The sequence below is a fragment of the Filicampus tigris genome, chromosome 22 (assembly GCF_054856515.1).
Source record: "Filicampus tigris isolate MCC_2025a chromosome 22, RoL_Ftig_1.0, whole genome shotgun sequence".
Lineage (NCBI taxonomy): Eukaryota > Metazoa > Chordata > Actinopteri > Syngnathiformes > Syngnathidae > Filicampus > Filicampus tigris.
The window spans coordinates 6,919,940-6,946,702 of NC_141238.1; the positions used below are offsets into that span (position 1 = coordinate 6,919,940).

At 40.8% G+C, this 26,763-nt stretch overlaps 2 protein-coding genes and 1 long non-coding RNA gene across 6 annotated transcripts in view; all 3 read right to left on the reverse strand.

Annotated features, from left to right (window-relative positions):
* Positions 1-9,160, reverse strand: part of LOC147126728 (uncharacterized) — a 175,703-nt gene extending 166,543 nt beyond the window's left edge. For all 4 annotated transcript variants that reach the window (XR_015084817.1, XR_015084816.1, XR_015084818.1 and 1 more), the window contains exons 1-3: positions 8,844-9,160; positions 7,020-7,122; positions 4,710-4,774 (exon numbers count right to left, since the gene is read on the reverse strand). This is a non-coding gene — a long non-coding RNA (uncharacterized LOC147126728). The remainder of the gene's footprint in view (positions 1-4,709; positions 4,775-7,019; positions 7,123-8,843) is intronic.
* A 224-nt stretch (positions 9,161-9,384) lies between these two features.
* etnk1 (ethanolamine kinase 1) lies at positions 9,385-18,255 on the reverse strand. The gene is made up of 8 exons (XM_086022037.1): positions 17,975-18,255; positions 16,453-16,712; positions 16,169-16,309; positions 15,127-15,269; positions 12,607-12,690; positions 11,903-12,063; positions 11,249-11,322; positions 9,385-11,169 (listed from the first exon to the last, which is right to left on the reverse strand). Exons 1-8 carry the CDS (start codon positions 18,119-18,121, stop codon positions 11,097-11,099), a joined length of 1,083 nt encoding a protein of 360 aa, XP_085878163.1. The 5' UTR covers positions 18,122-18,255; the 3' UTR covers positions 9,385-11,096.
* Positions 18,256-20,155: 1,900 nt separating this feature from the next.
* pyroxd1 (pyridine nucleotide-disulphide oxidoreductase domain 1) lies at positions 20,156-25,449 on the reverse strand. The gene is made up of 13 exons (XM_086022036.1): positions 25,136-25,449; positions 24,959-25,039; positions 24,736-24,855; positions 23,860-23,988; positions 23,498-23,571; positions 23,017-23,213; positions 22,857-22,954; positions 22,670-22,772; positions 22,366-22,481; positions 21,892-22,014; positions 21,683-21,820; positions 20,820-20,909; positions 20,156-20,736 (listed from the first exon to the last, which is right to left on the reverse strand). Exons 1-13 carry the CDS (start codon positions 25,211-25,213, stop codon positions 20,578-20,580), a joined length of 1,506 nt encoding a protein of 501 aa, XP_085878162.1. The 5' UTR covers positions 25,214-25,449; the 3' UTR covers positions 20,156-20,577.
* Between the last annotated feature and the right edge of the window lie 1,314 nt (positions 25,450-26,763).

The window sequence follows — 26,763 nt, forward strand, 5'->3', positions numbered from 1 at the left end:
CAAGGACAAGCAGCCGTTTGGCAAATACTGATTTATTTACCAAAAACAAAACAAAAAAGCCAGTTGAAGTTTACTATCAAACTAAACATAAAAAACAAGGACTACCGTGTTTGTAAAATAACAAATGTTGACTTCAGAAAGACCTGCTAGCTAGAATACGTTGACATGCTAACATTAGCTAGCATGGATAGTCGCGGTTTTACAACCCTTTAAGGAACGGATAGTTTGAGCAACATATGTAGACAGATACTATAACAATACTCATAGGCATATATTATTTATCCTCTGCAAAAAATGACTATCACAGAAACTTTCTAAGTAGTAGACAAAGTTTATTCCACTTTAATGAATTAAATGTGTATCTCAAGGCACCACTATAATATTTTGTACTTATTCTTAGTAGCTGACTTTTTTTATGCAGGCTATAAATACTCTGAAAATGTACTTAAATATGATACCAATATCAAAAAAAAACACACAATAATAGGCCAAGTATAAAATCCAAAGTCTCAGAAATGTGAGGCAGACATGCTAGCAGCTAGCCACTAGTCCACTATGCTACCTACTTCCTACTCAAACTGATTCACTCTCAGTCACTAATGTTTTTTTTCTGGTACAAAAAGGTTCGATCACACTGGAGAAAAATAGTTCATTAGTATAAAAAAAAAAACACTTTTGGTTTCTTCCCGTATGTATAACAACAACTTCTGCTCATAAATAAATGAATAAAACTGCATATAGTTGACATAACAATGCAGGATTTTTACACAAATGTGCCTTCAAATTCAATCGAGTCCGTTTGTAGGAAATGGTAGCCAAAAGAGCAGCGTCGTGTTCGGCAGCCGAGATGTCGAAGAAAGTTAGCAAACGAGGGGAGTAAAAAGGAACGACCGGTCCGGTTTAATCGGCCGCCCCCAGAACAAGAACAAACTCATTTCCAGTGCGGCGGCAGACTTGAAAACAATTATCAGCCGTCTCCATCGCCGGTGTGGAAGAGTAGCCTGTTTTGTAGGGGGCTCTTTGTTTTTCTCAAGGACATCTTCATTATTTCAGATGAGACCCATTTGAGACCAAATAAAGACTTTCTCTCTTGGCGCTGTCACGCTCGCTGCGGCTGTGATGTTTGCATCTGAGGGGATGTGAAAACATGTTTGAAAAGGAGTCTGATGAAAGCACTTCTAGGCCACTAATGCATGTTCATTAAGTTCAAATTCGCTTTTATTTCCGTCTCCTTTTCACATTCGAGTCCAGGTGCTCATATCCGTGTTGTTTTTTTCCCATTCTTTCCTCCCCCCCCCCCCAAAAAAAAAAACATTCTCCCAGTCAATGACATCTGTTCTTTTTCCGAAAAAGCTCGCGTTGGTAACAAAACAAGCCGAAAGAAAGTAAAGGCCTTTTATGACACACGTGCTATTTTTTTTTTTTTTTTTTTTTTTGCAGGACGTGAGTCATCTAAATGGTTCGGGCCTTGCGTTCGACTAAAAAGTTGCCGGGCCGGGAGGTCAAACACAAATGGAAAATAAACAGATAAGGTGCCGTCTCACCTGCCCGCACGCTAGCACAACGAATGACCTCTGTGCGTCGATGAAAGCGACGCAAACGCAAACTCTGCCGCGCGCAAACACAACACACTTCAAATGGCCTTCGAGAGCGCCGCATTCCTTATTTAATTGGGAGTGGGAAGGGAGGGAGGTAGGGGAGAAAAAAAAACAACAAGAAAACGCAGCAGACTGCCACCCTCCAAAGTAAACTCCTCGCAGCCAATCAGACGAGGTCGGGTCTCCGGGGGGGGCCCGCCCTCCAGAAATAGGCACACATGACCTCTTGTTACTTACCCCAAACTCAAGTGTAAACAAGTTTTGTGCGACGGAAAGTACATTGAAGTCCTTTTTACAAGCTTGAAAGACTATCTGTGTTTTAACGCTCAATTCCATTTTATATCCAGAGCGCCAATTATCAAGTTATCTCAAGGCACTTCACATAATTACGGAGCAGTTCGCGGAATTATGGAGCAGGTCTTCTCACGGGTTATGAGACCAACTGAAAATTCCGCTTGTGGAAACCTCGAAGAGTATCAGAGCGGGGCAGCCGTCGGAATTAGCGATAATTACGTGACTGGGATTAACAGTAGTACTGGTTGGGGCGCAGCCGATTCATCGGACGATATTAGTGATATTTCACGGCGGCAAAACACGGCATACCTTTTTGCCGATTTTTTTATGTGTTTATTTGCAAATTAACACATTACAACATTCGACAAAGATAATGACGTTAAAATACCACGGCGACCCCGCCTAAAAAAAAAAAAGTTTTGCCGATTTTTCTCTCTGTGGTAATCAGGACAAAGCGTCCTAAAACAGTCAAATATTCTGCCTGTAGTTCACAATACTTTTCAGAATTAAGGAACCAAAAATTAAGTTATTTAATCCTGTATATATATTTTTAATTAATCGTCCGATTAATTGTCGAATTTTATTCTGCCAAATATCAAGCTTCAGATATCGTGTGATGCCCTCGCATGTGGGCAAGAAGAGTGGTCGATGGACTTTAATGGGACAAGCAGTCCAACACACAAAATAATAGTTCCAACACCATATGTGATGTCACTCACTAGGCCACGCCCCTTAGAAGCACACAGTCAACACACAAATACGACAGTGAGTACACTAATTAAACGTTATGTAACCAATTCATTTCTCTACAATCCCTCGTGGTTTTATATAATACAGTTGTATTTTTATTTATTTCAAAAGACATTTTGCAAATATTCGAAGAACACTTTTGAAGAAAAATATTTTATCACAAGCTAAACGTCCAACTAAAAAGAGGTGATACTTGACGTGAATATTCCAATTCTTTTTTTTTTTCCCCCTCAAGATTTTTGTGGAAGACTTGAAGTAATAATTTCAGTAGATTTTCTTCTCCTCGTCGGTACTCAGGCTGCAGCAACATCACTGGAGCAATCCGTACACTTTAATTCACAGTTTGAGTCCACATGGGAAATTTGATGTAAGCTTGTGCGAGTACAAAGGGCACTTGAGTTGTATTACATTTATATACATGGCGTTATTAATTTTGACACTTTGTGGGCAAACGGACAAGTCGATAATGCCGCTTCGGGCTCACGGTTGACATAATCTAGGACATTTGTTATTGAGTTTAATTTTTCAATCCATGATTTAGACTCTGGAATAAATAAAGTGTGTCTGAATGCAATCTGGATTAAAACCTTTATAATTGTGAGCATTTATCCATGAAAATCCACAGCTGAAATGTTTTAAGAGGATGTGAGTTTTTATTTAACACACACACATACAGGGGAGGGAGGGGGGGGGGACATCTGTGCTTGAACGCTGACCAAAAAAGAAAAAAAAAAAAAAAATCCACAGCGACTTCACTCACAATTCAATTTTGTTGGAAGTGCGAGAATTTGTTTCAAGTTGATGGCAACAGCCTCCATTTTGAGTTGACTTTGATATCACTCTGCGAAGAGTGAAATGTGTGGAGAAGTGTTGCGTTCAGGGCCTGCCATCTGTACCATCTCCAACTGCAAAAGCACTCGAGATGCTCTCTCAGTGCTCGCCACCAAAATACAACGAGGCTCTTAAGCGGGGCATTGCTGACATCTATCGGCCGTACGAGGAATGGCAGGCACAAGAAGCACATTTCGTTCGTTTATTAGGGGTCAGAATTTTTTGAAATACAGAAAAATCGTTTTTTTTATCGGCTCGATTAGAGAAATAACAGTTAATTACCCAAGTACTAATAGAAAAATTATTATTATTTTTTTTTTAAGTGGGTACATGTACATATACACACACATATTCATACATACACATATACAAATTCCGGGGATTTGGACAATTTTAAATTAAACAAAATATTATTGATTGTGATTATCGATTAGTAGTCGATTAAACATTGTTCAATTGTCCAACAATTACTTTCGTTGCCACAATTTACATTTTCTATAATAAATTACTTGAAATATACTCTCAATTTCACCATCTTACAAGTGTGTTTCTTTTTCATCTTCCATCCTGACTCGTTCGCTAAAATGCCGTCATGAAGCAACGCTGGCATAAGGAATCAAATTTGTACCCAAAAAAAAAAAAAAAAAAAAAAATCAATAAACTAAGCTTCACAAATTGAGATTCCCACAGCAAAATGTCTATTTTATTAAAAAAGCATCTCATCCATATAGTTTTTATTTACTCATCCCAATGCTGATTTCTCTTGGGAAGCTCGACAGCAGCACTGTGCATTAGTGCCCGACGCGTGAGATTTACTCGCTGCATTTGTGGCCAGTGAATGCATCTTGGTGTTTACTGACCATAGCATCAGTGACAAATCTGGCTGCTCTACATAAATCCCTCTCTGTCTCAAGTCGGAAAAGCTTATGACGTGCACGCCAGAACGAGATAAGAGCAGGCAGAATGGGTGTTAAAAAATAAAAAAAATAAAAACATGGAGAGAAAAAAAAAAAAAAAAGCGCTAATGCTTCCATAGAAACTGTCGCTTTAGACAACTCATCTGTCAGCTCATGAAGTGCACGTCTGTTGAGGAATTAGTCCAACTGACTCACTAAGTATGGTGAAAATGGGGGGGGGGGGGGGTGTCTTATATAAAGAATAAATCCACCAAAGACTAAGTTTAATTCAAAACACATGAAAAGATGCAAAACTGTTGTATTTTTGTTACAGTTTTACCTGTAGTCATTGACTTGGATTGTCTCAGGTGTGTTGACGCAGGTGCCGCCACTGGTCCTCAAAACCTGAAAAAATAAATAAATAAATAAATACAAATGGTACTTGATAACTCATAGTGGGGATCCAACATTTTTTGTTTTTGAATGTGACTGTTGCAGCGGTGCGCTGCATTGGCCAGCTGCTTGGCAGTCCGCTAATGGCTTCTTTTGGGTCATGGCCTTTTGGTTCTGCACGTGCACCGAGCACATTCCCAACAGTGCGCCTTGAGAAGATTTGGGGCTTTGGATGGAAATGCATAAATGTAAATACTTTTTTTTTTTTTTTTTTTAATGGTGTGTTTTCTGCTCATTTGCATCCTTGCCTGAGTGCACCTGTGGTGATGAAATGCAAAATGGGACACTTAAAAGCATCAGTCGCCGTGGCTTGCGTGGTTCTGACAGCGGTGGGAAGTAATCGAGTACATATTATCGAGTACATATTCTTAAGTCGTGCCCTTCAAAAATGTCCACCCTGTCACCAATCTCACCTAATTTGCTGTTTGGATGCACATGCAGTTAATTTAGGTAAACAAATTAAAACAACAGAGTGAGGGAGCTTGACCAACAGTGTTGCCGCGGTTAGCTTGTAAACGTAACTTAGTTACTTTACTGACGACATGATTTTAAAAGCAACTTAATTACTTGACTGATTACTTGATTTTAAAAGTAACCGAGTTACTTTACTGATTGCTTGAATTGAAAGTAACTTAGTTACTATACCGATAATTGATTTAAGAAGTAACTTAGTTACTTTAGTGATTACATGGTTTTAAAAGTAAATTAATTACCTTACTAATTACTTGATTTTAAAAGTAACCTAGTTACTTTACTGATTGCTTGATTGGAAAAGTAACTTGGTTATCATGGTGATTATTGATTTCAAAAGTAACTTAGTTACATTACTGAGTGCTTGAATTGAAGTGTAACTTAGTTACTATATCGTTTATTGATTTTAAAAGATCATTTAGTTACTTTACTGTTTGATTTCAAGAGTAACTTACGTTAATGATTACGTGATTTTAAAAGTAACTAAGTGAGATTATCAGTTGCCTTATTTGTTACTTTGAGCAGACAACCTCACCAAATACAAAATTGACAATTGGTTTTGCCAATTCTTTATTGGAAGCGCAGTTTTAACAGTAATGTTTGAGGATAAAGGTTTTAAAAACAGAAAGGGAACTTTTTGGACTTATCATTATATCAGAATGTATTTTAAAAAACAAATGGTTTGCTTGTTTTTATATTTAAAAACAAAAAAGACTTTCAAGACTCAAAAATGTTCTTGACAATCTGTACTTCTAAACTTTCTACAGTACTTTTTTTTTTTCTCCTTTTTTTGCCACCTCCTGTGTCCCGAGTAAATCACAATGGCATTTTCGGCGCATTCTTGCTAATTGTTGCCTCATAATGCGACGCATTGCCGTCTGGGAGTTGACAATAAGCCACAAAGGGGCCCTGATGCCCGACATTTTCTTTCTTATGAGAACGCGAGCAAACAATGTATCGTGAATTCCAAGTGGGAGAACTCCAGACAAATGAGATTGAGCTGTTGTTGTGCTCCCAACAACAATGGCTTAGAGAGGATGAGAGCCTTTCCAGCTCCTGGGCCCTGCCGAGCAGGAGGAGAAGAGAGACAAAGAGAAGAAAAAGAACGGAAGAACGGAGACGTGACGACGGCCCGTTTGATCCTGAGGGATGTGTGAGAGCGTTTGAAGCCGACAATCCCTTTTGTGATGATAACACGTGTTGGTTTTTTTTTTTGGTTGTTTTTTTTTTTCTGGAGTGCCCGCACTCATCCTCCCACTTGCCGCTCTTGCGCTATTGTATTATGGGCAGCTGCGCGGGCATTGTCGCCCGCTAATCTGGGAGCAAAATCTTTAGGCCCGACGTGGTTATGAGCAGCTGTCTGCGTTGTGGGAAGCGCCGCTAATCTGCCTTGGTATCTTTGAGCCCCCTCGTTTAGCTTGCTGATCCTCTCCCATTATGCCTCCCTCCTCATCAAAATGTACCACCGAGCTTGGCAAGCTGTGTCGGAATGCTGCATGGATAAAAAGAAGCAACTCCATATAAGGCTTGGAAAAACAACACGATGTTGTAATTGGACTTTATAGAAGCCATATTCAAGGTAATTGAATTGAAAAAAACAAAAGTCAAACCGGAAGACTCAAACGATAGTGAAAAATTCAAAACTATTATAACCCTGTTCGGAAGCTAACGCTGCTAGCCGAGGCTAATATTTGTATCTGACAAAAGTCAATGCAGCTTTGCTTACCTTTTTGGCTTTGGTATGATGCCAGTAGTGGGGCGCGGGTGGGGTACCATTGCTTGACAGCGTAGTCCGACAAATTGAAGGTGGCGCTGAATCTTCACCCAGCCTAGGTGATAAACGTTTTGAAACATTAGCACAAATACGATTACCTGAGATTGAGTGTAGTTTACTTTACCGGACCGATTATTAACTGTTCTAAAATCTGTCAAAATTGTCCAATGTTTTTTTTCTTGCCATTTTTTTAAATACACATTAACACCTCATAAATTAAGATAAAGATATTTACATTCATTCAGATTAGAAAAGAAAATACTGGCAGAGATAAAAGCAGAGAGAATGGCTGAAAAAAACCCCATAACATTCACACGCCCTCGCCCCTAAAATTTTTTCAAAAATAAACCAGTGTTTGCCGATTTTTCTCTTTGTTGTACAGTTAAGTTGACCAAATACTAAAGAACTAAGTATTTGTTAAGGGTCCAAAAAAAAAGTTATTTTATTCACTACATATTTTTTAGTCAGTTAAATAAATTGTATTCTGCTAAATATCAGAATCAGCATTAGATGCACACAAAAAAAAAATATATATATATATATATATATATATATATATATATATATATATATATATATATATATATATATATATATATATATAATTAATAAATTTCACACTTGACTGTTGGGCAGGCACTCCAGACAAACAACTGTATCAATAAAAAATATCAACAGAAAATATTTCTGTGCTTGCTAAAATTGTGTTTTTGCCTCATTTCTGTGCCGATTCTCAGTCATCCAGACCGTGGTAGTCTGCAAATCAATTGTTGCACATTTTGGACCGCTAATGTGTGTCCTACAGTGCTTAATGGAGCCATTCATCAGGTTTAAGTAGTGTGCAGGACCCCTTTGCAATTAATACTGTGCTCATTATTGTTTATCTCCCATTAGGGTTGCATGTTGACGAGTGGAAACAGTATACACACCATACAGCATACCGCGGCATTGATTGTACAGACTTGTTGAGGAAGAATAGTTCTGGAATTGTTTTTTTCAGGAGAAAAGACATTGGATTGTGTTGTTAATTAATGCCTGTGATATTTGTAAGGATGAGTGGAGGAGGGAGATAATTGAATTATAGTCAAGTGAGCTGGCAATGCACCGCCATAATTGTCTGAATATATAAGACTTGAAGGAGACAAAAAGTAGGTCTGACATTGTTACTGGAGAACGATAAGACATTTCTGATTGGGTTTTAATTGAATTCCCACGATTGCACAATGTAAAGGGGCATTTTCCATCCACAGTACCATTTTGTGCAGTGCTGGGTCATTTTAAAAGCGGAATAAATGTGAAATGTACTCCAGAAATGAAGCATAATTTAGACAGCAATATTTGGGGGAAACAGGCCATTTATTTTCGAATTTGTTATGTCTTCGAGTAAAACAGGTCATGAGTCGTCCAGCTCAACCATCAATTGGAGATTTTATTTGTCATATAATTTACTTTACTGTGTTTGGCACAACCATTTAACAAATATCTAGGCACCTGGAACAAATTATTGCGGAATGCTTTACAGTGAAAATTAATCATTTAGTTTTTGCATTAATTGCAACACCAGGGTTGTGAGTCAATGCTAACGTGAGCTGTATTACCTCCTATGCTAATTGTTGTTGTGTTTCTTTTTAACGTAGGGTATATCATGGAAAAAATAAAAACCTTGATAAGTGTTTTTCCTCATACTATGTGCAACAATTTGTGTTGGTCGGAGTGACACACCATGACGGCTGACAATGTTGAAAAATATGAAAATTAGAAGTCGAGAGGACTCACCTCACGTCTGCCGACGGTCAGGGCAATTAGTTTAATTATACATCGTCTGTTGAGTCCTGTAGTTCACTCGTTTTCCTCGTTTTTTTTTTTTTGGTTTTAGTTACAGACTTGTTTGTTCGGACACAACTTCAGCGCACTACTTCAAATGTCCGTAATAAAGAATAAATTCTTTCAACTCTGGAATGGCTTATTAGCTTTGAATACAATGTATACTCGTGGCTGCTCTGTTTAGGATTTATAAACCTTAATACGTTCGTTTACTTCATTATTGTTTGTAAATACCGCACAACTTGATTGCGTAATTCGCGCACCTGATACCCCGTTGTTAACGTGACTCTGCTGCCAGCCTGTGGTGAATTGAAGTATTGCTCACTTTTGCCCCCCTCAAAATCTGGTGAATGAGGCCGTCTGGCGGACAAATAGTGTAATTACAAGTCATTCTTCATGCAGTATGAGACTAGCAGTCAGCAAAATGTGTGTTCATATTGTATAAAAAGATCAAATCCAGTGTGATTATTAAAAAAAATACACATAGCGGATATGAGAGTAAATACATTTTATTTAATTATTTTGTTTACAGTATTTAAAGTCAAATCGTTTCACTTTTATTCACTATTAATGACTTTTAAAAAAAGAGAAAAAATCAAATAAGCAAAGATTTTACATTTGTTTACTGTACATTATAAACAATATACTACAATGGCCACAGAAAACATGACAAAAAAAAAACACAGAACTAAGAATCTTGCCTTTGAGATGAGAAAAGTTTGACCATAGTTCCCCAAAAATGTGAGTTACTCAATGTAAACCGCTTTTATACAATATTTTCACATTTCAAAAGCTCGTGCATGGATTTGTGATTTCACATTAAGTCTTCTCTGCTCCCCCTCGAATCACATAAACGATGGACCTTATTTCTCAATCAAGTAGAAAAAAGAAAACAAAAAGCACACTGGTGAACCAACACTTAAGCATCTATTTGTCAGCTGTGGTAGATGAACAGTGCAATGTGAACATGGGAAGGAAAACAATCCAGTCGTTTTGCGTTCACATTTTTAGCAGCTCAGGAAGTTCCTAATTCACTTTTAAAAACTGAAATTGTAACTCGAATGTGAATCACAACTCTGGAAAAGAATTAATAGACCCAAAAGACTGCCAATAGATGCTCTCATGACAATATTTGTATATGGGAGTTGTGTTGTCAGTAGTTTATAGAATACAACAAAAAAATGCTCATTTTACTCAGACATAAACCTAGAAATCACATCTGTAACTGATATTGCAGTGGTCATTTTTTTTTTTTTTCCTTATCTAGTTTTCAGAAGCCCTCAGAAGTGTTAGCGTGCATTATTTACAACGGAAAAGCGGAACTTTGGTGTAAGTCATCCAGAGACTATCCTTGTACTTCCCAAGGCCTCCTTGAAATGCTTTGTCTGTTGGTCCGCGTGTGGATAGCAGCCATTTTGTCTTCTTCGGCGGCGTGTTGTGACACCCCCACCCCCCACCCCCCTGAGCGGCGCTTTGCGGATGACGTCGTAGTTTTCTCAGTCTCCGCCCAACGATTGCTACATGTTAAAAGCAGTTTTTGGTCTTGTCTGAGTGCTCCCGTTTCAAACGAAACCCACAGCAGCATGACGAACATGGAATGCTAAACCGCAGATTGTTTTGACCCTCAGTTTACACACTTAACTCATTCACTGCCAGACATTTTCAGATCCACTTTTACCCTAAGGTTTGGAAAAAAATTTAAAAATATATAAATAAGTTCCAGGGATATGAATGGTTGGACTGTGAAACGACGAATAAAGACGTCAATGGCAGTGAATGAGTTAAAAATACACACACGGCCCTACAGCGGATGACTGCATGGCTATTCTGGCACATGTTATGCTCAGTTACGCTGGCCGAAAAAAAACAGTGTTTCAAAACTTTCATGGTGGTGATTTTGCGGCGTCTCCAAGCTATCAGATTCGTGTTCGTCTCCCCTTCCTTATCCAGCGCGCCTTCAAAATGCAGATAGAAATGACCAATTCACATTAGAGCGGGTCGTCGAGTCAGTACACGCGCTACCTCCTGTTCAACTTAACTCGCAAGTGGGCGCCTCGCGCCAGGCACTGAACCAAAAAGTCATTCCGGCGTGCGCCCCTAGAGGGCGCTCTACGCTTGTCGCAAGAGAGGCACTGAGCAGGGCGTGGAGGCCAGAGGAAGAGCGGGAGGAAGACGAGGGGTCGGCTACGGGGGGGGGCGCGCCTTTTACTCTGGTAAGCGCAACACAGCCGCCTCAGGTTTCATCTTGAAGTACTGGTTGAAGCGCAGCACTGCATATCTAGAATTTGGGAGACGAACATCAGTCAGATCTTTAGAAACGGTGTCAAGTTTACAGTAAATAGTGCCGAGCAACTCACTCCAAGAAGTCAAAGTCAATGGTGGAGAATTTGGCCTGAATCAGAGCCCAGAGAGCCCAGAAGAAATGCGATGCCTGCCAGAAAAGAAAGCAAAGAAACAAAGGATTAGGCAAGGTGACCTCCGGAAATTTTTCTCGGCTCGGACGTTCATATCAACTCAAGTGATTCCGCTCGTGTTGTCAATTCCCGGGCATTGAGGTCGCCACGGCGACTGCCGCTAACGCCCCGAAACGCAAGGGAGTCAACGTCGCCGTAGCGACCGCAACAAAACACCTGAAACACGATCCATCCTCGCGCCCATCCTCCACTCTGTTCTCTTTTCAATCCACTGCCCCACATGTGACATTTAGCGCCGCAAAACAGGTGTGTCACAATACGTTTATTGAATAATAACATTTTTCTGGGGTTACAAACAAAAGCCTTTCATCAGTATTTCCCAAAAAAGTCCCAAAATTGGTGACTTGCGGCTCAAAAATTTTGAGTTCGCCCAACTTTTTTCTTGAAAGGGTAGCTGTCCCAGAAATGAGATCAAACAAGCGACGTTTCAGCCGTGCCATTGTATTAGCACATAAAATGTAATCGCCCGGCCTTAATCGATCAAGCCATGCGGACGCGGTGGAGGGACTAAGTGGCGGCGGCAATAAAAGCGCTTACCAGGGCAAATCGGTTGACTTGCACGTAAAGCGTCTCCACTTCTCTGCCTGTCACCTCGTTGCTGTGACCTTTGTGCTCCTTGTAGGCTTCCAGGTACGAGCGGAGCCACTGCAGCTGAAAGGGCCGCGCCGGGTAGTGGCTATAATCTACTTCGTTCAAACCTGGCGAGGAATACAAAAAAAAAAATGACAGTGTTAGTTCAAACTATGTATTATATATATATATATATATATATATATATATATATATATATATATATATATATATATACACATATATGTATATACAGTATATATACACGTATATACATATACACATATATGTATATACAGTATACATACACGTATATACACATATACATGTATATACACATGTATAAACACATATAGATATATGTATATTCATATACATGCGTATATTCATATACATACGTACATTCATATATACACGTACGTATATTCTTATATACGTATATTCGTATATGTACACATTTATACACATATACGTATATACATATATGGAGTGTTCACCTAGAACAAGATTTTTTTTTTTTAATTATGTAATAAAGTAAACTCCAATTCTCAAAATGGCTGCGTGACCTTTCTGCATTTTCATTTTTATTTTATTTTGCTAACAAAAATGTGTTTATGCAATTGTAGTTATTTCAGCAGTAATATCCCACCGCCCTCTTATTCTATACTTACCGGCAAACTCATTGAAATGATTCCCGATGTCGAAGGCTTGGTAATTGTAGCCAGCATACTCGTAGTCAATAAACTTTACGTTGCCTGCAAGGAGAAGCGGGCTTGTTTAGACATGAGACATTTGTCATGAGAAGTTATGCAAAATGATGATAATGCAGGTTTTTTTTTTTTTTTTTTGTGTGTCCCTTTGATAACTCAGAAAGTCGGACTGTCAATTGGTTTGTTTCCTGTCCAACTGGACTGGCCAGAACAAAAAGAAAAGAAAATGGGCTCTTTTGGAAGCGGGTTGGTCAAGGAAGAATTTGCATTTTGAGAAGCGTTTGTGTGAGTAAAACAGAGCGGCTGGTTGTCGTTTTATAAGGGCAATCGTCTCAAACTGAGTTATCAGTTCGCAAGTGACAGCAGGGGCGAAAACGCGCAAAGTCAGCGCAAATAGTTGCATACCGAAGTCAAAGAGGGAAAAAAAAAAAAAAACGCAAAAAGGAGCGGGGGGGGGTGTTTGTTTCGGACACATGCACAGGAAAGGGGGACGCTTGCCAGGACGACTGACGAAGGGATCCGTAAAAGATGGAGCAGTAAAAAAAGAAAGAGACGACACATAAAAGTCACTTGGATGACATCAACTCATTCACTGCCAAGGACGTATTTGTCTTTTCACAATCCGGCCAATCAATCCCAGGAACTTATTTATATATTTTTTCTATTTTTGTCAAACGTTAGGGAGTAAAAGCGTGTCTGAAAATGTCTGGAAGCGAATGAGTTCAAGAAAAAAAAAAAAAAAAAAGGGCAGCCAGAGTACCGCCCTCCGAGCCAAGTGCAGTTACATAACACTAACTAGACGCCCATTTCACAAGGCTTCATGCAGATGTCAGCCATTTGTCTTTCTACTCTACTTGTATTATTAGTCCGCTTGTAATGTGATACAAAAAAAAAAAATAAAACGAGGAAAGGAAGCATTCAGTCATGCGGAGGTTGCTCTCAAAATACAAACCCTTGCTTTGACATGTCCAGTTGTGACAGAATTGTTTGTTGCTTACAATTTGGAGGGATGCGTTCTTTTTACCCTAATTGAATATTAGTTGGGGTTTTTTTTCTGTCAGGTTTTTTTTTTTTTTTTTTTTTTTTTGAAGGTGGTGCTGGACTACAGAGAAAGACACTTTGAGGTGGGTTACCAGGTGGAGTGTGGGTCCTAGCGGGACACAACTGAACACCTCCAGGCAGTGGCTATAGCCCCCCCTGTGCAGCAGATGAAAAGGTTGGGGCAAACATCTTTCACACATGCTCACTCGCTCGCTCGCTTCACATGATTTGCCTTGTTGCCTCTTTCGCACAATGTTGAAATAGCAGGCAATGCTGCTGAACCGCCCGCCCCCCACCCCACTGAAAAAAAAACCTCCCCGACACACCCCTCCAATGCTCCCATCTCATTGGTCCGCTGTGTACCCAATCGTGTGGCACCTTTCGCCGCTTTGACAAAATATGTGAAATGAATTTCTCACAACACAACCAAAATTTGGGTTTGATATGTTAACGAGGAAGTCAATCCAAACATTTTTTTTTTTTAATATGTTCTATGCAGGCCCACTAGTTGAAACAATGAATTCTGATTAATATTTTGTTTGTGGAATATGAGCTAAGCAGCAAAATCCACCCATTTTGAGCCATCTCAGGGGGCGGCCATTTTGTGAAGTGACAAAATGGCCGCCCCCTGAGATGGCTCAAAACGGGTGGCTTTTGCTACATTCCATAAACGTCATAGTAATCCGAATGTCCTGTTTCAACTAGTGGGCCTGCATAGAAGGTATTCCTGGAAAAAAAAATGTTTGGGTTGACTTCCTGTTTGAGAATTATGGTTTGGAAATGACATTTCCATACATGCCAAGTGTCGCGCTTGGGTGTTGGCCTGACCCTCATCACACAGGATATCGTGTTATCGCTCAAACAATGAACCCTTGTTTGACAAGACAAAGCCGTGGATTCAAACAAGGTTCCAGAGGTGTGGGATTTATCTCTTGTGGTGATCTGGAACTACGAAAATGTCCTGTTTTGTGTCTTTTAACGTTTTGCAGAAGTATCTTTCAGCCCAGTAAAATGCGGCTTTTTCGATAAGAACAGTAAAAAAGCTGCACGGCGCCTACTAATAAAGAGTGTGGGTGGGGGAGGGGCCAACTTGTGGCTGTGTAGCATTGGAGGGTGCCATGGCTGCATCCTGTTTAGGCGGACGACGCCCGAAGGCGCCCAAAACCGCAGCTGTTCCTCCTATGAGAGAGAGGCTAGACACAAGGAGCTGTGAGAATGGCCCCGCCCCCCTGACAGCTCCGATACGGCCCCGCCCAGCATTACATACAGTCCCGCATTGTATTTACCCTTTACCTCATCAAGTCAAGAAAACAAAAATGTTATCCAAACCAGCTTGACTACACTCGCAAAGCGGCAATGAGTAAAATGTACCAGGCGGGGGCGCCGCACTCGACACGCCACAAAGCGAAGCAAGACGCACGCACGCCGCGGATGACTCACCGGCCTGCTGGTTGTAGATGATGTTTTTGCACAGCAGGTCGTTGTGGCAAAGGACCACGGGCGAGCCCAGCTGCGACAAACTCTGCTGCAGCCACACCAGCTCTTCTCGGAGGCAGTGCGGGCTGGGCACCTCCGTGTTCAACCTAGACGGGCGGAACCGCAATGACAGGTCGCAAATGAATGAGTCAGCACTTCCTTGTTTCCTCGACAAGGTCACCTGAGTAGGTTTTTGTTTTGTTTTGGATTGGGTGCTAACACACACAATGTTTGTTACTGCCAGCAGCTTTTTGCTGCCGTAGTGACATATAAACACTCATTTGGCTACCTGCATGGAGCTAAATATAGGCAAGCAAAAATGAAAGATCTCATTCATTCTAGAACTGGCTCGCATTATAGAGGAAGTCAACACAAAAATTTTCTTTACAATAACATGTAGTCGAAAAACACGCCATTTTGATTAACATTACATTTGTGGAATATGAGTTACGCAGCAAACGCCACTCAGGGGACGGCCATTTTGTCATTTGCCGTCGACTGAAAATGGCATCGCAGTTGCTCAGGTTAACAACCAATCACGGCTCAGCTGAGATGATTGGTTGTCGCATGAGCAACTGCGATGTCATTTTCAGTCGAGTGACAAAATGGCCGCCCCGAGATGGACAAAAACGGGCCCGTTTTACTATTTAGCTCATATTCCACAAACACAATATTAATCAGAATGCCGTGTTTAGGCTAGCACAACATATTATTATAAAGATTTTTTTTTTTAGGTTGACTTCCTTATTATGATTATTATACCAGCAGCCCTGACCCAATTTGACCTGCGTTGACTTGCCTTTACCTGGCAGAACTGTGAAGTCACAAAGACTATTAAAGCGCTTTTATTTGCAAAATGATGACGCTCTTGCGGGTGTGTATGTGAGACTTTTATCATGTAAATATAATTTGTCTTTTGATGGGTCTGGGACGTACACGGGGATTGACTGTAAAATGTGAAGGAATATGGTTGATAAGATCAAAAAAAAGAAAGAAAAAGGCTCACCTGGCATTCTTCTCTGGGTCCGCGAAGTGCTTTGGGATGAGCGAGAAGTACTTGCCCATCTTCAGCCACAAGTCCGACTGGGGCACCCAGCCATTGTGGGCATGGATGGCGTGATACTTGGCGAGCTGTCTGGCGATGAGCCTGGCAAAGCAGACAATGCGATTTCATGAATGCCAAAATAACTGGAGCGTGGCTCTTCGTGTTTACAGTACCCCGCTGCTAAATCATGCTCATATTTCGCACGCCTGCTATTTCGCTCACTGTTCAGGCAAGGCGGGAGTTACCTAAATACAGGTTGGCTACGGATATGCTCCGGCTCCAGGGCGGCGCCTTGCAGGAACTCGTAGCACAGGCCGTTGTTGAACGTGCAGTAGAGGCGCGGGGCGCAGCGGTGCGCGTGCAGCACCCGGAAGCTCTTCACCTCGTTCTCGCGGTCGATCAGCAGCTCCGTCTTGTTACCGTAGATACGAACCAGCACCACGTCCTGCATGGCCGCGCCCACATAGCAGCCCAGCAGCTTATTGGTGATGCCGTCTGTGAAGAACTGGGGGAAAAAAAGAAAGTTGGGGAGGCAATCAGAAACATGTGTTTACTTTTTTTTGGGCATGTTACATAACTTGAGGATGTGGATGGACTTAAGACTCCATTCAAGCCTCTCTGTTTTGAAGGCGGGAGCATTTTTTGGAGCTGCGCGGCGGTGGGGGTGTCAACATACCAGCCCCAATTGTTGCCTCTGTGAGGCATCGACTGGGAATGACAGGAATTTTATTTTCATGCGGACGCAATGACCGGCATTTGCTGAGTCCCCCATTTTTGCTCTCCACTAGCTCATTGATGAAGATGGGAAAAGAGGGTCAGGGCGCGTGACCAACTCCCATCCTGGCTGTGTTGACATCCACCCACCACCCTCCACAACATACCTCCGTGTCTGAGTGGCAGTGGAAAGAACATTCTTTGTATTTATTTACCCACATTCTCACCTAGTCTTATGTATCAACCTGCTACGAGTACTTTTTGTATCGTGCTAACTGTTTGTTTGCAACTGTCAAATATAAATACAGTACGGTACTGAACATTGTGGGGAAACTGGATCTCTTTTTTTATCCGAGGCAAAAGCAAAAAAGAGGTGAAGGATGCAAATAATCTAATTAAATTTGCCTCTGGACTCCAGGCACTGTTAGGTATTCGTTGACAGTAAATTTCAACTCATTAACTGAATTCTACCTCTAGGACAAATAACAAAGCTCAGTGTTAATTTTTGATTATAAGTATTCTTGTGGATCCGCAAGAACACACAATACCCAAATTATATTTATGTATGCCAGCGACGTTTTAATTCAGGCAGACATTTTAAATGATATCCCACTAGATGGCAGAAGATAAAAATAAAATCAACCAACTTTTTAAAATTTCAAAACACTGGTTGGAGGGGGGGTGCCTAATAAAGTGACCGTCAGCAGACTGAAGAAAGCTCGCGAACGTTTCGATCGTGACTTGGAAGTGACGCAGATGCTATGAGAGAGGAAAATTACCCCCCCCCCCGCCCGCCCCCTTTCTCGACTGAAATAAACCATGGATAAAGGTTACAACTCGTTATGAATTCATTCATTATACATCTGCGGTTTTGTGGCTCCCCAGTGGCCATTTTTGATAAGGAAGTTGTTCTTTCGAGTCACTCCGCTATCTTGAATGCACTTCCAAGAGCTTTAAACTAGCGTCACTGCGTTAACCGCCGAAGGAGAAGGGAAAATGACGTTTTAGTCACCATTAAATGACAAAAAAAAAAAACAGAGAAATCAACCGCACCTTTATTTTGACCTCGGAGGCTTTCCAGCTCGGTCTCAGCTCCTTGACCAGTTTCAACGCGCCGGTTCTGTAGTCTCTCTCCTCAACTGTCACGTCTATTTTGGGCACGGCCGGAGCCTCTTTGGGTACGTGAATGTAGTTAGCCATATTTTGGTTTTATTTTTGATGTAATCTCCGTAACAAGGTGGTAATACGGTGAGAGGCAAGCAATGTGTGATGACCATGAAGCAGTGTGCTGCATATAATCTCTTGTGAAGACAGAATGGCAATGCGGCAACGCCTCTCGAAATGCCCCCGCCCACAGCGGAAAAGTTCTCCCGGTGCATGATGGTAGCCGAGTTCTACGAGGAGCGCTTGATTGATAAACCGGCGTACACCGCCTTTAAACGCAGACATCCACCATTCTTGTAATTTACAAAAAAAATATGTTTAAAACCGCAATCGTGTCTTTTATAGGAAAAATACGCTTATTTAAATGAAAATATATAATTTTATAAGACAACAACATACATACACAACTGCTATATTGGGTGTGAGTGTTTTACATAACTCCAAAGGACACGCTCCGGTGTCACACACAAGCGTACACCAGTTAAGGCTGTTGGCCGGTGACGTCACATCCGTAAGCCACTTAAATTCAACTGGGGTGAGTTGTACGTCAAAGTCTGGACGTTTAAAATGTCAGCTGCTGTGCTGTTGAGCCAAGTAGGCGGACATGGAGACAACAAATCCACTTTACCTAAATGGATCGCGCTCTCTAGACATAGACGACACCGTTAACCCTTTGTAAACTGATCGTTTTCAATGCACACAGTATGCAATGTTCTGGGACACTTGTGACGTTGGACAAGTACAATGTAGTCAGTCAGCCTGTGTGCCATTTACCGTAGCCTTTTAACACTGTCCAATTAAAATACATATGCACAACTTGGATTTTTAAAAGATCAGCTAGTCAGGTTTCTGCAAGAACCTGCGCAAATGTGGCGGAAACATAGACAGTTCTAATCCTATCACCACCGCCTTGCCCCTATACACACAGATGGCATGTAGGCTACAATTTCAAGAAAATCCATTTCAGTAGTGTCAAATATGAACTGGGGCAATCGAGGGTTAAATGGCAATGTAAAAAAGGAAGCACTGAGGAGGTTGATAAGGAGGATACATCTGCAAATGATATAACATAATGACATAACACATTCTTCTCGGCCCAGCATTCACTAACACATGCCATATCGCTGAATCAGCATGTTCGCCATAGCTGAACACCGTGTTCCCAACCCAGCTCAATAAGACATTTTTTTTCTGGTTCTGCGGGCTGGATAAGTACCGGATAAACATGTGACTCCTCAGTAGAGGAGTCAAACAGCTCTTTGTGACATCAACATGCACAAGTAAGATCAAGATTCAAGATTAACCTGCTGATTAACCCGTTGCCGAGGCAATACAATGCTATTGGCACAAAGCTATATGTGATTAACCTACTTTGTACACAAACACTGTCCTGCTATGACAACATGGCCTTTCTGCTGATTAACTAATCGACTAAAGTATCGTCTCACCTGAATACTCAGTGGAAATTTTGCAGAGGTCAAATGTTTCATTTTAGGAGAAATAAACACCTTGATCAGCCACCGAGAGCCACAAAATCAATGTGTGCAAATTCCAGTAGTGGAACCACTGACCTGGAAAACAAGTGACCCAAAACGCAACATAATGTGGAAAAAGATGGACGACTCTTTAATTGAATAGCTTCAATAAATCCATTTTTCCACTTGCCTTTTAATACTTCTCGTCTTTTTTTTTTAAAGCAGGCATGTCAGGGGATTTTCAAAAAGAAACAACCCCAAGCAACATAACCCGGGTAACAAAGGGGCAGCACTATGTAAGCTAATCTTAATAACCTCGATTGTTAAACGGCCTGCCGAGGCACAGGAGGTGCTGTTTGGATTGAAATGTGATCTACATAGCAACAAGAGTTTTTTTTTTTTTTTCACAGGGGGAGTCATGAAGAGATGTGAGCTGAATATCCTGCTTTTCTGCATAGAAATATGTGCATAGTGATAATGGGAATACTGTAGCTCAGTGTCTGCTTTGGGATTACAACTGGGGTTGCAAAATTCGGCCAATTTTCAAAGTTGGAAACTTTCCATGGAAATTAATGTGAATAAATAATACCACTAATTAAGGGAAAATTTATATTTTCGCATAATCCTGACACACACAAACATATTTCATGCACATTGGTTTACACCAATAATTAAATCACTGCCAGACATTTTCAGACCCTCTTCTACCCTAACGTTTGAAAAAAAATTGAAAAAAATATAAATTAATTTCTGGGATTGAACGGCTGGACTGTGAAAGACAAATAAATCCATATAAATGGCAGTGAATGAGTTAAAAAAAAAATCCACCTTAACTCTGTGGAAATTTACTGGAAATGTTCTATCCTTTGAAGCCCTTATAAAAACAGGTCCCTCATTCATTACTCATTAACCACAGCACATGACCTGAAATGTCCTCTGTATGTACATAGATTGTACACACACATTTCTATGTCCTTTTCCAAAATATAAGTCAAATCAACAAGTTGTTCCTTTTGCTCAATCAAAGTAATCCTCTATATCGACATTGGGGTTGAGAAGATCCTCCCCGTACGGCGTGAGATCCATCCGGTTTAAAATTAGGTTCTCGAAGGTCTCCTCTAAATCGGTTTCCCCGATGAGCACTGCTCCGACCATCCTGCCGCCTTGTAGGACCACCTGCAAAGAAAAAACAACGTTTGGAGTCGTGTGTTGTCTGAGCTACGTTCGCAGACGCTTCCTGCGCGGTTGCGTAATGTCACCTTGATATACTCTTGATCTTTGGTGTAGCGCAGCAGCAGCTCATAGTCGGATCCCAGGCCCTGCGCGTTGAACTTTCCGAGCAAAACCACCTAAATCAAAACACGGTTTTATGAGTGTTTTCTGACACGGCTGGGCGATCGGAAAAATCTTGCGACCTGGCCTTGAAGGGTAGGAGGATTGATGAATAACCTGACGGAAGAGGTGGCAAAAGTACTCACACTCTGTACTTAAGGTGGAAGTCAACCCAAACGTATTTTTTTCAAGAATATGTTCTATGCAAGCCCACTAGTTGAAATACGGCATTCTGACTAATATTGCGTTTGTGGAATATGAGAAATCTAGCCGTTTTTAGCTAGCTCAGGGGGCGGCCATTTAGTCACTTCTGTCGACTTAAGATGACATCACAACTGCTCAAGGCTCAGGTAACAACCAATCACGGTTGACCTGTTTTCTGAAGCTGAGCCGTGATTGGTCATTACCTGAGCAGTTGTGATGTCATTTTCAATCGACAAAAGTGAGAAAATGGCCGCCGCCCTTGAGCTAGCTAAACACGGCTGGATTTCTCATAAACGCAATATTGATCAGAATGCCGTATTTCAACTTGTGGGCCTGCATAGAACATATTCTGGAAAACAATACGTTTGGATTGACTTCTCTAAGTAAAAGTTTTTAAAAAATGCACATACTTCAAAAAACAAAATGAATGTGTTTATTGTAATAAAAATGAATGTTTTGAAAAAAAATGATTGCATATTAAATCGCAATCACTATAAATAATGAGGGGGAAAGAAAATCGCAATTAGATCATTTTTCAAAATCTCTCAGCCTTATCGCTCGCTGGCACGTGTTGGATGTAACATACCTTGTAGTTAAAGAATTTAGTTATATGGGAGAAGAGCTCGAAGCAGAAGTCCAGCTCTGCGGCTTCGGACAGGACGCATGCGGCCATGCAACGGCCGGCGTGCCAGCCCATCTGACGGGCCTGCGTCCACAAACGCATCTGGAAATAAAACACAAGATCCCGCTATGTCAACGTCTACGGTTCTTTCTTGAAGTCTGATGTCGGCTTACCTGCTGCCACAGTGGACTGTGCTCCCAGCATGCCGTGCACACGTCTCCGGCGGCGTAGACGTCCGGCTCCGATGTCACCATGTGGTCGTCCACTCGGAGGCCGCCGTCTTCTGCCAGCGCAAACTTGACAAGAATAAAGCCATGCATTGAAAGATGATATTCTTAGTTTTGAAATATATATTAAAAAAAATTAAAAAAATTAAAAAGCATTTTGTTAATGGAACGGTGCAAAATACTGGCATGTTTGTGCTTGCTTCTGTCCAATACTGCCATCTAGTGCCTTAAAGACGCTACAACCTGAGAAATGTAATTCGTACTAAATACAGCGTGTCGCTTTAACTCAATTCAAGCACAGTTGTACAGTTTCATTTAGTCAACTGAGCATTTACATTATTGAAAGCTCTATAATATTTGTTGACGTTTTTTTCAATGTGTTTTTATTTGGGGCGTTGACAGACAGATGAGTCGACATACATTGTTGCCGTGTAGAAATGGCTCCGTGTTCGGCGTGACACCCGTGGCGCTCACGACAAAGTCGCAGCCAAACGTCTTGCCATTGGTCAGCAGGACGTAAACGGGCCAGCTTCCTTCTGGCAGAGGAGGAGAAGGTCAGGAAAAGGCAACTAGAACATCCAAAGTTTATTCGGCGGGCCATTTAGCATGACTTGGCGGTTGGTTGAACACATCCACTTGTTTTTCTTTTCTATTTGAGTTTGTGTCCTGGCATTTAAACAGGGGTGTGTAGACTTTTTAGATCCAGTGTATATCTAGTTCTCACCAGTATCGGGTCTATTTGTTTGCGATTGGGAATTGAACATCTCCTCAGAAGTGAAGATAGTTTCCACCTCACACTGATATTCCACTGAAACCCTGCGGGACGCCTGATTGCAACGCAGACAAAAAAGGGGTCAAGGCAGTTTTATTTCGGATGAGGTTCCATAACAAAGCTTTGCAAAGGAACTCGCCCTTTCCGCTCCTTTGAGAACTAGTCCTTGGTGCCAGTCTGGACCGAGCGCACTGCCGGGCTCAGTGGGACCGGAGCCGCGCCCTCGCATGTGTCGATCTGGAAACAACGACGCACGTGAGCGACAGGATGAGCAAAAGTTAGTTTTTCGAAATCCATACCTGAGGTGAAGGTCTGAACCTCGCCGGCTGTCGGGTCCTCTGTGGTGTAGCGAGCCCTTTTGCAGGGGTCTGCTCGCTCGGGCTTGTCGGCGCCAAGCGACGGGATGAGGAACTGCGCCGCCCCCGCGTCGAAGAAGGTGTTTCCGATGGCCTTGTCCTTCACGGCCCAGATCACATCGCAGCCCTCCACCTCATACCTACACAGGGACATAATTACATATACATTCAGCTAAGCTATGTGTAATTTAATAATAGTGATTTGGCGCCATCATTTCGATAATAGTAATTTACTGCCCTCTAGTGGCATATTGGTGTCAAGAAACGCTGTTAAAGTGAGTTGAGGAGTTTTATTTAGACAAAAGTAGCCCTTTGGCAGTATCTCTATAAGCAGTCAGGTGTCAATGAAGCAGAGATTTTCAGTATTGGTGGCAGGGAAATGAATTTGTCAAAATGAAGAGTTTTGTGTGACACAAATACTCACACTAACTCCATGGCAATCCCTCCATTTCCAACAACAACAATCCTCTTGGCTTTAGTTAACTTCTTTTGAAACTCCTGAAACACAAGCAAACATAACCGTTGTGTGTTGAACTGGAAAGTTACCTTTTCTGACTAAGATTCTAAAATGTCAAATATTTTGCCAGATACTATTCATGTATTAAATAACTTTGTGAATTTGCTTGGAATTCAATCAAGAGGATTTTTTTTTTTTTTTACCTTCATAACCAGCTTCAAGTTACTAGGTGATAAACCAGATTAGTTCAACACCTCGTGGAATTTCACAGCTGCACGTCAAAGGCCGAAACAAAAAAAAATCCAGAGTATGTAAAAAGTGGTAACTACCTGTGCACTGTCCGTGTCCCGAATGCCCAGCACATACGGCTTGTTGTGGGTTAGCAGCTTCGGTCTGGCCCCGCTGCAGATGCACAACTTCTCGTAGCCATAAACGTTTCCATCTGCAGTTTCCACCAACTGGAAATAAAAAATATATATATTTTAGCATTTTTGAGTGTGAATATTATGATTTTCTTTCACAATTAGGGCATTTAATTTTCGTTTCGAGTTTTTGTATAGCGTCACCATGTGGCCACAGGGTGGAGACATTTCACTAATAATCAATATTAAACTAATCTTGTGGCTGTAGTTTGCAGTGGTTAGAGACTACATTGGTCCTTCCATGATTTGACATCTACTGTGTTTAAATTATTAAAATTATATTATTAAATTATTTTATGTTATTAAAAATATAAAATTATATTTGTAAATTATATTTGTCCTGAGACCAAACGTAACTGTAGCTGTAGTCAAAGTCATTCTAACTATTATTAAAAATACCAACTAGCTCTTGAGCACAAGCTAAAATAGCCTTTTTTCCTCCTTGCGTCCTAGAGGAAAAAAAAATGTCAGCTACACGACTCAGCGGAATTTTTAATTGTAAAGCTAAATTTATACTTGGCCATTTATCAGAGCAGCTAAAACAGCTAGCATGTACTATTGAGCAAAAACTCCCAACATTAGTATTGATTTGCAACCCCGTTACTTGCAACCATAAAATTTGAGTAGTCTTCAAATGCAATCCAACTTTGTTTAATGGAAAATAATTCTTTCAGCAATCTCTTTCAACTATATCCTTTCCAGGTGGCCAAATGTTGGTGCCTGACTTATCCTCCAATTCTGAAAATGACCCATAAATTCATTTCTATACTGTAAGAATCTTACATGTGATTGTGTGTGCAGTGTGTTCACAGTAGAGTGAATGACAGTCAAGTTGGGGAATTTCTCCTCCAGAACACTGGCTGGTTGCTCCTCCACATCAAACTCTTCCAGAACCTTGGCGACCTTTCAAATAGCAAAGACATGTCAAACATCATGTGATCACCAGTTATGGGAGTATGTCTCTTAGGTTTGAGTAAGATCTGACAGTATTTCATCTTTGTCTGACCTGTTTATAGTTGGTGACTGCCTTTATGTGGGGGCCTGCCGTAATCAAAGCTACGCCAGCAGACGGTAAACTGTATGATAACTATCGGCACACACAAATATCATGTTTAGTAATTCTGCACTGGCAATGTGTACGGGGTTAGTACGGTTGTATTGATGATTGGCACTAATATATCACCTGCTCAACACACGTCACACCCGCGATGCCACCACCGACGACGACAAATTTGAACGTTTTCCGTATTTTAGCTGCCATGGTAAAGCTAAGCTAACGTTGTGAAAAACATTTCCAAGCACAAGAATGCGCTTCAAATAGATCTCTCAAAGTCCTTCGGTGCGATAATATGTAACTACCAAACTGGAGTTATTGGCTAAATGTATTTTAAACTAGTCCTATGGCAAATTAGAAGATTATTTTCAATTCTACATGTGAGTAACAGGATGACTGTAAATCCACTTCCGTGTTTACAGGAACTACGGCAAGCGACAAGGGCGTTTACCAAAACTACGGCAAGTGCTCAATAAGATTTATTGCGCGAATTTAAAATACAAGTTAGTACTGTACTGTATTGAAACTCTGAATCAAAGTCACTTTAAATGCAGTAATTGTACACGAGATAATCATTTATTTGTCGGTAACAAAGAGGATATTTTGTAAATTTTAATGTGGGTGAATGGGTGGGTAGATTATTTGTTCTTTTCCCATATTTAAAATACAAATGACTACAAAAAAATGCAACGAAAGAGTTACGTGTATTATAAAACGGCACTGTACAGTGTGTTGATCCCATCCAAACTTTTTTTTTTACACCCAGCAACACTCTCCTGCATTAAAAAGCTTACGTTTGAGCATTTTTCTCATTATTCCTGGCCATGAGGCAACCCCCATTGTTTGAATTTAGATGACAAGTGCACCTGTAATGTCAGGGATTAATGGAGCCACCTGTGCACGAATTAGACATGACACCTCCATCTGCCTACATTAACGCAGTGATATAAACATCTCCACACCGGATGCTGGCTGAAGTGCAATGCATTTTTTATTTATTTTTTTGCATGAAGTCATCAACCGATCTTGACGTGATATTCGTTGTGACTGCTTTTTAAATTCATCAGCAAAAGCTGGCTCTTGTTTGATTTTTTTTCAGAAACCTTTTATGCCAATTTCAACCATGTAGATGTCAGAGTCTGAGATGATCAGGTCACTGGTAATCCAACACGGGTTAATGTCATGCGTCATATTTCCCCTCTTGATGTTCATTATGCTACCCGAAATAACCCTAACAGGAAGAAAACATATGACTCTTCTCCAATACAAATAAACTGTGGCATAACAAACGGGGCAAACTGCTTCCATATTTTTTTTAAATATTATCATGCGTCCTATATAATTATTTGAGTCACCTCGTGATGTTAATAAATCATTTAAACAGAGCCATCCAAAATTATGTTGCAAATTCCTCTCATTGTTTGGGGCTAATATCCTCAAGGTAAATATGCATATAAAAATGAAAATCCAATAAATCAAGAGAAATTTAAGGTCAGAATATTATCAGGGGAAACACTACAGCATATCGACTGCATTATTCAATTCGTCTGATATTCCTTCTGCTGAAACTGGCACACCTTGCTTCTGTGTAATTGTTACAGAACAGGTTATGCGTCATATTTTCAATTAGAAAATAATTACAGTACGGTGAGTAAGATGATAATTCTTCCAGGATAAGTCTCCTGCACAAAAACAGTTTGTAATTATAATATAAGTGGCCAACAGCATGATATCAATTACAAACTGATTAAGGCCAG

Bases quoted from the DNA above. Each gene is read 5' to 3' on its own strand.
- etnk1 (XM_086022037.1), bottom strand. From the start codon at position 18,121: ATGGCTAACTACATTCACGTACCCAAAGAGGCTCCGGCCGTGCCCAAA. The intron at 16,713-17,974 runs GTGCGGTTGATT...TTTTTCCCCCAG, and splicing joins CCTCCGAGGTCAAAATAAAG to TTCTTCACAGACGGCATCAC. The intron at 15,270-16,168 runs GTGAGCCTTTTT...CCGCCCGTCTAG, and splicing joins GACCCAGAGAAGAATGCCAG to GTTGAACACGGAGGTGCCCA.
- pyroxd1 (XM_086022036.1), bottom strand. From the start codon at position 25,213: ATGGCAGCTAAAATACGGAAAACGTTCAAATTTGTCGTCGTCGGTGGT. The intron at 23,989-24,735 runs GTAAGATTCTTA...TTTTATTTCCAG, and splicing joins CACTGCACACACAATCACAT to TTGGTGGAAACTGCAGATGG. The intron at 21,821-21,891 runs GTAAGCCGACAT...TTTTATTTCCAG, and splicing joins ACAGTCCACTGTGGCAGCAG to ATGCGTTTGTGGACGCAGGC.